The sequence below is a fragment of the Sturnus vulgaris genome, chromosome 2 (assembly GCF_052056855.1).
Source record: "Sturnus vulgaris isolate bStuVul1 chromosome 2, bStuVul1.hap1, whole genome shotgun sequence".
Classification (NCBI taxonomy): Eukaryota; Metazoa; Chordata; class Aves; order Passeriformes; family Sturnidae; genus Sturnus; species Sturnus vulgaris.
Genome location: NC_142244.1, coordinates 32,357,344 through 32,370,513, shown reverse-complemented (window position 1 = coordinate 32,370,513; position 13,170 = coordinate 32,357,344). Strand labels below are relative to the sequence as shown.

At 42.6% G+C, this 13,170-nt stretch overlaps 2 protein-coding genes and 1 long non-coding RNA gene across 3 annotated transcripts in view; all 3 read left to right on the top strand.

The window, feature by feature from the left end:
- Positions 1-13,170, top strand: part of LOC148224706 (uncharacterized) — a 23,339-nt gene extending 10,169 nt beyond the window's left edge. The window contains exon 3 of the long non-coding RNA XR_015801261.1: positions 13,039-13,170. This is a non-coding gene — a long non-coding RNA (uncharacterized LOC148224706). The remainder of the gene's footprint in view (positions 1-13,038) is intronic.
- Positions 1,347-3,974, top strand: LOC148224707 (taste receptor type 2 member 40-like). Its single transcript, XM_088159132.1, has one exon. It carries the CDS (start codon positions 2,208-2,210, stop codon positions 3,141-3,143), a length of 936 nt encoding a protein of 311 aa, XP_088015258.1. The 5' UTR covers positions 1,347-2,207; the 3' UTR covers positions 3,144-3,974.
- LOC106863048 (taste receptor type 2 member 40-like) lies at positions 5,310-8,418 on the top strand. Its single transcript, XM_014892368.2, has one exon. It carries the CDS (start codon positions 6,965-6,967, stop codon positions 7,898-7,900), a length of 936 nt encoding a protein of 311 aa, XP_014747854.2. The 5' UTR covers positions 5,310-6,964; the 3' UTR covers positions 7,901-8,418.

Genomic DNA, 13,170 nt, shown 5'->3' with positions numbered 1-13,170 from the left:
ATTCATTCACTGGAATTCATTCACTGCAATGTTCATAGACGAGTTTTTACAGCAAAGAAACCAGAGCCAGACCTGCAAAAGACGCTGCAGGATGTCCTTAGTTTGGTTCATTTCATAAAAACAAGACCTTCAAACACTAGAACCTTTACAATATTGTGCAATGACAGGGGAGAGACCATGAACACCCTTTACACATTTGGTGCAATAACCGTGATTGGCTGTCACATGCACACAAAGCCTATTAACAGATATTTGAATACATCTGATAAAGATAAGGACCTGCCCTGGTATTAGAAGAAGTCACAGAGATTCCTCTCATAAACTAAGAAGACATGACAGTGCAAGATGGGGAGAGATTAAGGTATTCCATTAAAAAACAAAATCTAGACATGTAAACCAAACCAGGACATCAAATGGAAGCCCACAGTTCTATAAACCCCAGTAGAGCTCTTCTATAACCCCTCCAATACAAATCCCTTCACCAACATGAAAACAATGCAATTGAATTGTGACCCAATTTGCATGTTTAGACAAATCAGCTGAGCTATCAACTCCCAAACCAACAGTGAATCATTAACTCAAGGGAAGAAATTCAAATATCTGCATGACAGATCCCTACAAAATCCTTCTCTGATTTGCATTCCCAGAGGCACAGCTGAACATTTCATCATTGACACTCTGGATGACATGAGATGGACTCAATTTTCAATGCCAATCAAACATGACTTAAGAAAGAGAAAGCCTGTGTTCCAGGCTGTGCTGCTTTTCTGTGTGTGTTGGTACAGAGGAAGACAAAAAGCTATGAATGGACTTTCTGGTGAAATTAAAGCCTTGCTTTTGGGGGTTTGGCTGCCTCGATTCAGAGCCAACTTCCACAGCACAAATGCCTGACCTTTCAGCAAATTGCAGGGACAAGCCTCAGTGGGGCTTAGCCCCCGCTCTGTTCAGGAGCTGCTTCTAAGCTGGGTGCTCACCCTTGAGCTCTCTCTGAGCTGTGCTGCTGCCTAGCTCACCTGGATACTGATCCTGGCCTGCAGACTGGAATTACTGGCTTGATCTTGGACACGTCCTTTCACTCTGGATATGTCTGGCAATCCCTGGCCTTGTGGCTGTCCCTAATTGTCCTCACAGAGCTTGTCTGCTATCCTTGCCCATATGTGGCTGGACTGCAGGCCTGACAGTGCCTTCACTGTCTCTGCCTTGCCTGGTGGGGATTCCTTCAACATGGGCAAAATAATTTAATTTATTGCCAATCAATAACAGACTAGGGAAGGGAGAAAGAAAGAATAGAACCAGAAACATTTCCCCCCATCCACTCCTCCTTACTCTTCCACTTCCTCCCTTCCTGAGCAGGGAATGGGGACTGCAGAGGGATCCTCTCCACAGGGTGCAATCTTCCAGGAGCAAACTGTTTCAGCATGGGATCCCCACAGGCTGCAGCTCCTGCCAGGAGCCTTCTCCATGGTGGGATCTCCACAGGATGCAGCTTCCTTCAGAGCACAACCACCTGCTGCCAGGGGGCCTCTGCTCAGGCTGCAGTGTGGGTATCTGCTGCAGTGGATGGACCAGTGAGTGATTCTGTAAAGTGATTTTCCTTTTCTCTGTGCTTATCCTCCCACAGAAATTTATCGTTTTCCATTGGGACACTGAGAGCAAGGATGCAAGGATAATAATATGGCTTAAAACTCAACACAACCAAAATAAAAACATAATAATCCTCTGTAGAAGAAATTTGAAAATATCTGATAAAGAGCTACCCCAGTATTAGAAGAGGCCATGGCAAGTGTGTCTCATGAACTCTGAAGAGACAACAATGCAAGAAAGGGAGACATTAAGGCATTAGATAGAAATAGCAAATCTAGACACGTAAAACAGGACATCCGATACTGAAGTGCAAACCAACATTTGTTAACACCACGGTTCACCTGCTCCATAACCCTTCCAGTGCAAAGCCTTTCACCAAATGAAAACGATGTAACTGAATCTTGACCCAATTTGCATGCTCAGACAAATCAGCTGAGACATCAACCTCCAAAACAACATGTAAAATAGCAGAAATATTAAATGACATTAGATGACTTTTGCCTCTGAGATAAATAGGCGAGCATTGCCCACAACAGCTCCTTGGGACTGGCAGTGGCTGACAGATCTGAGGCTTTCAGGGGCCCAGGAGAAGCTGAGTAATTATTGCAAACTCTTGAGTTACAATGGTCACATCATTTGCTCTCCTTTGTCTATCAATTGCTATAATTGAATCCATGGCAGGAATTCTAGGAAATGGAATTATCTTGGCTGCCAGTACTTTGAGCTGCATTGGGAGCAAAACATGGCCCCCATATGATATGATTGTGATCTCTCTGAGTTCATCTAGATTCATTTTGCAGTCATGGACTACTCTGGATTTGTTAATGAGTATATTTTATGAACCCTCCTATTATATCCAACACGTGTTTTTAGTTTCCAAGATAATTTTTACAGTTCTGAACTACACCAGCCTCTGGTTTGGAGCCTGGCTTAGTGTCTTCTATTGTATCAAGGTTGCCAGTTTTACACAGTCTTTCTTCATCTGGCTGAAGCAGAGAATTGCCAGGCTGATGCCCTGGATGCTGCTTGCATCATGTCTCTGCTCCTTCATAGCCGCAATTCCCTTTGCCTTGGATGTCTACAGTGTGCACGACAACTTCACTGCTCCTCTACCTGTGACAAATTCTTCAGCAATGAGAACCACGAGGAAAGACAATTTGGGTTTGTTAATTCTTCTCTGTAATGCTGGTATAGGTATGCCTTTGATACTGTGTGTTGTTTCAAGTGTTCTGCTGATTCAGTCTCTGTGGATACACACCAGACGGATGCAAAATAATGCAAGTGGCTTCAGGGATCCCAGCCTAGAGGCCCATATGAAAGCCATTAAGTCAGTCTGTTACTTCCTTGTCCTGTACGTTATATATTTTATTTCTTTGCATGTGATCTTATTCCACAGCTTTTCACCTTTAAGCAATGCAGAAACGATCTGTATAATTTTAATGGCTGCTTGTCCTACAGGACACTCCATAGTTTTAATTTGGAGCAATCCAAAATTTCAAGAGCTGCCAGCTAGGCTTTGGCACCACACTAAGTGTCATCTCCGAAGTGCATCGATGTGAAAGACAATGCCATAGCATGGAATTTTTAGTTTAGATCCAAATGAATTAAATTGAAATCATCAGTGGTATAAATAATAGATGCTGGAATGAGTAGATTAGGGCTGTGATCTGGAATAATGAAGAATGTGGGAATTTGTTTTACTTGGGTGTGAGTCTTGTTATGAATAATTCTGTAAGTTGTCTACTATCTACTGTACTTTCCTTGGAAATCACCACAGTTTCTCTAACACAGTAGAGAATCAGGGCCAAGACTCAAACTAGAATGTAATCTCTTGGAATGCTTTAAGTTACAATTCATGATACTAACAGAACAGAACAGGTTAACCACAGCCAGGTTAAGTCTGGCATGGTCATATCTATTTGTGAATATAAGGCTTGAATGCTGTTTCTGATTAGTAAAAGCCCCTAATGAGGATGTTAAGGAATTCCCAATATTTTCAGAATATCCTACTCATCATTTTAGACTGTAGTCGAACTCTAGAAAAATATTTGTTGATTCTAAAGATGTCTATAAGATTCCAGTAGGGTTCAGGGGAGAATGACACGGCCTTTTGAGTTTCCTGCTCTTGCTGAAATAGTGATCTGTGTCACTGCATTAATGTTACAGGAGCTTCATGACCCTTTACATCTGTAGTGGGATTTTACATACTTTTAAAGTAAATGCCACAGAAACATTATGATGTAAGACTTGTGTTCACAAAGCCCATCCTGATTCAATGTATCTGGTTTGGATGTTGTCAATCTGTTTGAAGCAATGTACCTGTAACTGATCTGAGTCTGTGCCTGAATTGTTCTGTTTTCAACTTTAAAAAATGCCAAGCCAAAGGATAACTTGTGTTGGAGTCTTCCTTTCCCTCAAGGCACAAACTGTTTCACAGGAGACAGCAGTGGCTTGCAGGAAGATTTGTAATGCCATTGAACAGACATGCAGGAAGTTCAGCACATGGCAATGACACCCTGACATGCCACTGTCAGCACCCCAGTGACACATGCTGGTTCCCAGCTCATGAAACGCCTGTGTTGGGAGGGTTGGTGCTTCCTCTGCCCTTCCCTGCTCTCCCCTCACCGGCCTTCAGGAACAAACCTCAGAGCTCTCTCACCACACCACCAAGCACAACACGTGGCTGTGCTCAACCCACAATCCGTGTGTGCTGTCCTGCTCCTGCCTGGGCTCTGAGGCACACGGCTGCTCAGCAGGGACACCCTCAACAGCTGCTCTCACACAGTTTGCTTTACGTTCCATTATTCCACATTCCTCATGCACATGAGATTCAGAAGCCGCTCCTGTGCTATTTTCCTGCCTCTTTAAGTACGTCTGCCCTCCAAAGCTCCCTTTCCATTAAATTAAAGCAAATACTTACCAGTTCATGAACATGAATTTGGGGATCTAAGAGGGGAAGCCGACGAAAGTATCAGAAGGCACCTCATAGGGTCAGTCTTCTGGGTGACCCTTCTGTCTGTAAATGGCCAGCTAATCAACTATTGTCCTATGAATAAAAATATCTTCAACATGCATTATATAGACCATCTACTAAACCCCTGTATTCTAGTGGATAAATTATAAGATTAGTTTGATAGGGATTTGTTCTGGGAAAGAAAATAACAACCCCTGTATTAGTAGGAAAATGAAAGTTACTGGCATTAGGATCCTCTGAAGACATGCATCTTGTCTGAGAGTAGGCTTTTTCTCTCTTCTCTCTTCTGTTTGTAATCCAAAGGTCATTTAGACCCTCCACCTTAGACCTAGCAGTTTGGAACCTGAAGAAGGTTTGAAAGCCATGGAATCAGACCCTTCCAAAACATATGGACTATTTCCACACACACCAATGCCTCATAACTGCAATGGCAGCTCGATTCAAGTCTGGTAGTGAATCAAATCAGGAAACAAGCAAAATTCAAAGTTCATCCTGCTCTAACACTGCCAGAAGGACATTATGCAATTCTTCTTGTCCTGTAGCTCGTTTCATTGAAGATCCAGGAAAAGCTCACAAGATTTTCTAAGATCATAAAACATTGAGGGCTACAAAACAATTTCCCATTAAAAACACCTTCTCAGATTTCCAGAATTTAAAGATGAAAAAAGATCATCAGTGAGTAATTCAGAGGAAGAAAGACAGCGATCCCGAAATTATTTTTCTACAGCACAGTCATTTACAAGTGAAAAAAACAGTAATTTGATTAGACACCTTAGCTCAAGGGAAGAAATTCAAATATCTGCATGACAGATCCCTACAAAATCCTTCTCTGATTTGCATTCCCAGAGGCACAGCTGAACATTTCATCATTGACACTCTGGATGACATGAGATGGACTCAATTTTCAATGCCAATCAAACATGACTTAAGAAAGAGAAAGCCTGTGTTCCAGGCTGTACTGCTTTTCTGTGTGCGTTGGTACAGAGGAAGGCAAAAAGCTATGAATGGACTTTCTGGTGAAATTAAGGCCTTGCTTTTGGGGGTTTGGCTGCCTCGATTCAGAGCCAACTTCCACAGCACAAGTGCCTGACCTTTCAGCAAATTGCAGGGACAAGCCTCAGTGGGGCTTAGCCCCCGCTCTGTTCAGGAGCTGCTTCTAAGCTGGGTGCTCACCCTTGAGCTCTCTCTGAGCTGTGCTGCTGCCTAGCTCACCTGGATACTGATCCTGCCTGCAGACTGGAATTACTGGCTTGATCTTGGACATGTCCTTTCACTCTGGATATGTCTGGCAATCCCTGGCCTTGTGGCTGTCCCTAATTGTCCTCACAGAGCTTGTCTGCTATCCTTGCCCATATGTGGCTGGACTGCAGGCCTGACAGTGCCTTCACTGTCTTTGCCTTGCCTGGTGGGGATTCCTTCAACATGGGCAAAATAATTTAATTTGTTGCCAATCAATAACAGACTAGGGAAGTGAGAAAGAAAGAATAGAACCAGAAACATTTCCCCCCATCCACTCCTCCTTACTCTTCCACTTCCTCCCTTCCTGAGCAGGGAATGGGGACTGCAGAGGGATCCTCTCCACAGGGTGCAATCTTCCAGGAACAAACTGTTTCAGCATGGGATCCCCACAGGCTGCAGCTCCTGCCAGGAGCCTTCTCCATGGTGGGATCTCCACAGGATGCAGCTTCCTTCAGAGCACAACCACCTGCTGCCAGGGGGCCTCTGCTCAGGCTGCAGTGTGGGTATCTGCTGCAGTGGATGGACCAGTGAGTGATTCTGTAAAGTGATTTTCCTTTTCTCTGTGCTTATCCTCCCACAGAAATTTATCGTTTTCCATTGGGACACTGAGAGCAAGGATGCAAGGATAATAATATGGCTTAAAACTCAACACAACCAAAATAAAAACATAATAATCCTCTGTAGAAGAAATTTGAAAATATCTGATAAAGAGCTACCCCAGTATTAGAAGAGGCCATGGCAAGTGTGTCTCATGAACTCTGAAGAGACAACAATGCAAGAAAGGGAGACATTAAGGCATTAGATAGAAATAGCAAATCTAGACACGTAAAACAGGACATCCAATACTGAAGTGCAAACCAACATTTGTTAACACCACGGTTCACCTGCTCCATAACCCTTCCAGTGCAAATCCTTCCACCAAAATGAAAACGATGTAACTGAATCTTGACCCAATTTGCATGCTCAGACAAATCAGCTGAGATATCAACCTCCAAAACAACATGTAAAATAGCAGAAATATTAAATGACATTAGATGACTTTTGCCTCTGAGATAAATAGGCGAGCATTGCCCACAACAGCTCCTTGGGACTGGCAGTGGCTGACAGATCTGAGGCTTTCAGGGGCCCAGGAGAAGCTGAGTAATTATTGCAAACTCTTGAGTTACAATGGTCACATCATTTGCTCTCCTTTGTCTATCAATTGCTATAATTGAATCCATGGCAGGAATTCTAGGAAATGGAATTATCTTGGCTGCCAGTACTTTGAGCTGCATTGGGAGCAAAACATGGCCCCCATATGATATGATTGTGATCTCTCTGAGTTCATCTAGATTCATTTTGCAGTCATGGACTACTCTGGATTTGTTAATGAGTATATTTTATGAACCCTCCTATTATATCCAACACGTGTTCTTAGTTTCCAAGATAATTTTTACAGTTCTGAACTACACCAGCCTCTGGTTTGGAGCCTGGCTTAGTGTCTTCTATTGTATCAAGGTTGCCAGTTTTACACAGTCTTTCTTCATCTGGCTGAAGCAGAGAATTGCCAGGCTGATGCCCTGGATGCTGCTTGCATCATGTCTCTGCTCCTTCATAGCCGCAATTCCCTTTGCCTTGGATGTCTACAGTGTGCACAACAACTTCACTGCTCCTCTACCTGTGACAAATTCTTCAGCAATGAGAACCACGAGGAAAGACAATTTGGGTTTGTTAATTCTTCTCTGTAATGCTGGTATAGGTATGCCTTTGATACTGTGTGTTGTTTCAAGTGTTCTGCTGATTCAGTCTCTGTGGATACACACCAGACGGATGCAAAATAATGCAAGTGGCTTCAGGGATCCCAGCCTAGAGGCCCATATGAAAGCCATCAAGTCAGTCTGTTACTTCCTTGTCCTGTACGTTATATATTTTATTTCTTTGCATGTGATCTCATTCCACAGCTTTTCACCTTTAAGCAATGCAGAAACGATCTGTATAATTTTAATGGCTGCTTGTCCTACAGGACACTCCATAGTTTTAATTTGGAGCAATCCAAAATTTCAAGAGCTGCCAGCTAGGCTTTGGCACCACACTAAGTGTCATCTCCGAAGTGCATCGATGTGAAAGACAATGCCATAGCATGGAATTTTTAGTTTAGATCCAAATGAATTAAATTGAAATCATCAGTGGTATAAATAATAGATGCTGGAATGAGTAGATTAGGGCCGTGATCTGGAATAATGAAGAATGTGGGAATTTGTTTTACTTGGGTGTGAGTCTTGTTATGAATAATTCTGTAAGTTGTCTACTATCTACTGTACTTTCCTTGGAAATCACCACAGTTTCTCTAACACAGTAGAGAATCAGGGCCAAGACTCAAACTAGAATGTAATCTCTTGGAATGCTTTAAGTTACAATTCATGATACTAACAGAACAGAACAGGTTAACCACAGCCAGGTTAAGTCTGGCATGGTCATATCTATTTGTGAATATAAGGCTTGAATGCTGTTTCTGATTAGTAAAAGCCCCTAATGAGGATGTTAAGGAATTCCCAATATTTTCAGAATATCCTACTCATCATTTTAGACTGTAGTCGAACTCTAGAAAAATATTTGTTGATTCTAAAGGTGTCTATAAGATTCCAGTAGGGTTCAGGGGAGAATGACACGGCCTTTTGAGTTTCCTGCTCTTGCTGAAATAGTGATCTGTGTCACTGCATTAATGTTGCAGGAGCTTCATGACCCTTTACATCTGTAGTGGGATTTTACATACTTTTAAAGCAAATGTCACAGAAACATTATGATGTAAGCCTTGTGCTCACGAAGCCCATCCTGATTCAATGTATCTGGTTTGGATGTTGTCAATCTGTTTGAAGCAATATACCTGTAACTGATCTGAGTCTGTGCCTGAATTGTTCTGTTTTCAACTTTAAAAAATGCCAAGCCAAAGGATAACTTGTGTTGGAGTCTTCCTTTCCCTCAAGGCACAAACTGTTTCACAGGAGACAGCAGTGGCTTGCAGGAAGATTTGTAATGCCATTGAACAGACATGCAGGAAGTTCAGCACATGGCAATGACACCCTGACATGCCACTGTCAGCACCCCAGTGACACATGCTGGTTCCCAGCTCATGAAACGCCTGTGCTGGGAGGGTTGGTGCTTCCTCTGCCCTTCCCTGCTCTCCCCTCACCGGCCTTCAGGAACAAACCTCAGAGCTCTCTCACCACACCAACAAGCACAACACGTGGCTGTGCTCAACCCACAATCCGTGTGTGCTGTCCTGCTCCTGCCTGAGCTCTGAGGCACACGGCTGCTCAGCAGGGACACCCTCAACAGCTGCTCTCACACAGTTTGCTTTACGTTCCATTATTCCACATTCCTCAGGCACATGAGATTCAGAAGCCTCTCCTGTGCTGTTTTCCTGCCTCTTTAAGTACGTCTGCCCTCCAAAGCTCCCTTTCCATTAAATTAAAGCAAATACTTACCAGTTCATGAACATGAATTTGGGGATCTAAGAGGGGAAGCCGACGAAAGTATCAGAAGGCACCTCATAGGGTCAGTCTTCTGGGTGACCCTTCTGTCTGTAAATGGCCAGCTAATCAACTATTGTCCTATGAATAAAAATATCTTCAACATGCATTATATAGACCATCTACTAAACCCCTGTATTCTAGTGGATAAATTATAAGATTAGTTTGATAGGGATTTGTTCTGGGAAAGAAAATAACAACCCCTGTATTAGTAGGAAAATGAAAGTTACTGGCATTAGGATCCTCTGAAGACATGCATCTTGTCTGAGAGTAGGCTTTTTCTCTCTTCTCTCTTCTGTTTGTAATCCAAAGGTCATTTAGACCCTCCACCTTAGACCTAGCAGTTTGGAACCTGAAGAAGGTTTGAAAGCCATGGAATCAGACCCTTCCAAAACATATGGACTATTTCCACACACACCAATGCCTCATAACTGCAATGGCAGCTCGATTCAAGTCTGGTAGTGAATCAAATCAGGAAACAAGCAAAATTCAAAGTTCATCCTGCTCTAACACTGCCAGAAGGACATTATGCAATTCTTCTTGTCCTGTAGCTCGTTTCGTTGAAGATCCAGGAAAAGCTCACAAGATTTTCTAAGATCATAAAACAGTGAGGGCTACAAAACAATTTCCCATTAAAAACACCTTCTCAGATTTCCAGAATTTAAAGATGAAAAAAGATCATCAGTGAGTAATTCAGAGGAAGAAAGACAGCGATCCCGAAATTATTTTTCTACAGCACAGTCATTTACAAGTGAAAAAAACAGTAATTTGATTAGACACCTTAGCTCAAGGGAAGAAATTCAAATATCTGCATGACAGATCCCTACAAAATCCTTCTCTGATTTGCATTCCCAGAGGCACAGCTGAACATTTCATCATTGACACTCTGGATGACATGAGATGGACTCAATTTTCAATGCCAATCAAACATGACTTAAGAAAGAGAAAGCCTGTGTTCCAGGCTGTACTGCTTTTCTGTGTGTGTTGGTACAGAGGAAGGCAAAAAGCTATGAATGGACTTTCTGGTGAAATTAAGGCCTTGCTTTTGGGGGTTTGGCTGCCTCGATTCAGAGCCAACTTCCACAGCACAAGTGCCTGACCTTTCAGCAAATTGCAGGGACAAGCCTCAGTGGGGCTTAGCCCCCGCTCTGTTCAGGAGCTGCTTCTAAGCTGGGTGCTCACCCTTGAGCTCTCTCTGAGCTGTGCTGCTGCCTAGCTCACCTGGATACTGATCCTGCCTGCAGACTGGAATTACTGGCTTGATCTTGGACATGTCCTTTCACTCTGAATATGTCTGGCAATCCCTGGCCTTGTGGCTGTCCCTAATTGTCCTCACAGAGCTTGTCTGCTATCCTTGCCCATATGTGGCTGGACTGCAGGCCTGACAGTGCCTTCACTGTCTCTGCCTTGCCTGGTGGGGATTCCTTCAACATGGGCAAAATAATTTAATTTGTTGCCAATCAATAACAGACTAGGGAGGTGAGAAAGAAAGAATAGAACCAGAAACATTTCCCCCCATCCACTCCTCCTACTCTTCCACTTCCTCCCTTCCTGAGCAGGGAATGGGGACTGCAGAGGGATCCTCTCCACAGGGTGCAATCTTCCAGGAGCAAACTGTTTCAGCATGGGATCCCCACAGGCTGCAGCTCCTGCCAGGAGCCTTCTCCATGGTGGGATCTCCACAGGATGCAGCTTCCTTCAGAGCACAACCACCTGCTGCCAGGGGGCCTCTGCTCAGGCTGCAGTGTGGGTATCTGCTGCAGTGCGGTCCTCCAGGGCTTGCAGGGTCACAGTCTACATCAGCTTGGACTTCTCCAGGAAGAGCACAGGAATATCTGCTCTGGTGCCTGGAGCTTCTTGTTCCCATCCTTCTTCACTGACCTGCCTGTCTGCAAGGCTGTTTCTCTCATATATTCTCCTCTCTGTCCTCTCTCTCACAGCTGCTGTGCCCTGGTCTTCCTCCTTCCTGAAATGAGTTGTCACAGACATGTCACCAGCATCACTGGTGGTCAGAGCCTTGGCCAATGCTGGGTCCCTTTTGGGCGTAACTGGGACTGGTTCAGTGTGACACAGAGGCAACTCCTGGTCCCTTCTCACACAAACCACCCCTGCAGCCTCCCCACTACCAAAACCATGCCCATAAACCTCACTGACATCTCACAGATGTTTGCTGCTTATCTGGTGGCAAGAGGCTCAGGCTCAACAGTGAATGAGGCTTTGAGTTGCCTGATCTACAGGAAAGTGTCCCTGCCTATGGCAGGGATTTGGAACTGGATGGTCTTTAAGGCGCCTTTCAACCCAAAGCATTCTGTGATTCTGTGATTCTGTGATTCTATGAATGAGCTTAAAGGAGCTGAATTCAAAGAGCTGAATGTAACGAGTTGAATTTATAGAGCAGCTACACAGTTTTCTTTTACTAAAAGACAAGTGCTCTGTATTCACTGACTTTTTTCTTTTGTAAGTGTCTGTCACTAGCATGCTACAGAGCAGTTCCTGTCAAAAAAACAAACACCCTTTTTCTATTCCATCAAGGTGAAAACTTCTAACAGTGGATGAGAAAGTAACTGCTTTTCAAAAGATTTTCATGCCCAAAACTGTTTAAGTATGACAACTACAAACACTGTGATACAGGTATACTTGCAAAAATTTGGAAGTATAATGTTCTAATCGATTTTAAAAACTTCCAAAGGAAGAGCTTCTGTGAGTTTTGAACCCATTTGTTAAAAATAAAAACCAGAACAATATTTGGTTGGTTTTAAGTCTTGACACCAGGCAATTTGGATATTTATAGCTGAATTTCAACAAAGAATTTTGCAGCTATGGTAGTGGGAAAGCCATTCAGAGCAAGTATAAAAAGAAACTGAATGTAGAGCCAGACCTTTGAATCACTGTGTCACAAAGTGAGAAACCCAGAGTCTAAGAAAGTAATGAAACCTATCAGATCACATTGCTTTCACTAAAAGTAATTCTTAATAATATTTTTAATGAGAACAGAAAAAGAGTTTGTACCAATACTAAAATAAATAAATTTTTAAAATACTGTTTATTTCATCTTGAATTATTTCATTCTTTATTTTGATGTGTTTTATCGTGATCTATATCTGTACATAACATGCACATAGTACATACAATGGTATATATATGAAATATAAAAACAAATATTCATATATCTGAGTTATAATGCTCACAAAGTTTTACTCCTACAGGTGTGTAATCAAAAAGGTTTGATCACTGCCCTAGGCAGTCATAGATTACATTGGGAAATGCAGACCACCCAAAGAAAAATCCTTGACAATGTCTAAAAATTTCTTATTTGATCACTTCCTTCAGCTTCTTACTGTACTACTGACAGCTACTTGTGTCACTGCATTTATAAGAGCCTTTTTGTCTCTTTCCCTCTGTGTTCCAGGCTACAGAAAAGAATGTGAGTCTCAAAATTTTTCAATAAACCCAAGGCTCTCCACTCACCTTTTTCTTTTCAGATGTGGAAAGTGTTTGAATTCAGTTCGTTTAGCAAGCATAGCAGAATTTTAAAGGCATGCATGTTCTATATGGGAGAAAAACTGACTTGATTAATAGTTGTGCCATTGCTCCTGTATGTAATATTGTATATTGCCAGATCTTAAATTCTTAAGGCACTTCCTGCATTTTTACAGGAGGCATGTGAAAAATAGGCAAGCAAAGTACTCTGGTAAAATTGTTTTCCTTTTCTCTGTGTTTATATTCCTACAGATTATTCTTGTCCTCTTTTGGGACACTCCAAGAAAGCACTCAGTGATAAGCATAAGGCTTAAAAACATCCATACACAAAAAGTGTGAAAATCTTCTTTGCAGCAACAATATGAATACACCTGATGAAGCAAA

Excerpts from the sequence above, each read along its gene's own strand:
- LOC148224707 (XM_088159132.1), top strand. The coding sequence starts at position 2,208 with ATGGTCACATCATTTGCTCTCCTTTGTCTATCAATTGCTATAATTGAA.
- LOC106863048 (XM_014892368.2), top strand. The coding sequence starts at position 6,965 with ATGGTCACATCATTTGCTCTCCTTTGTCTATCAATTGCTATAATTGAA.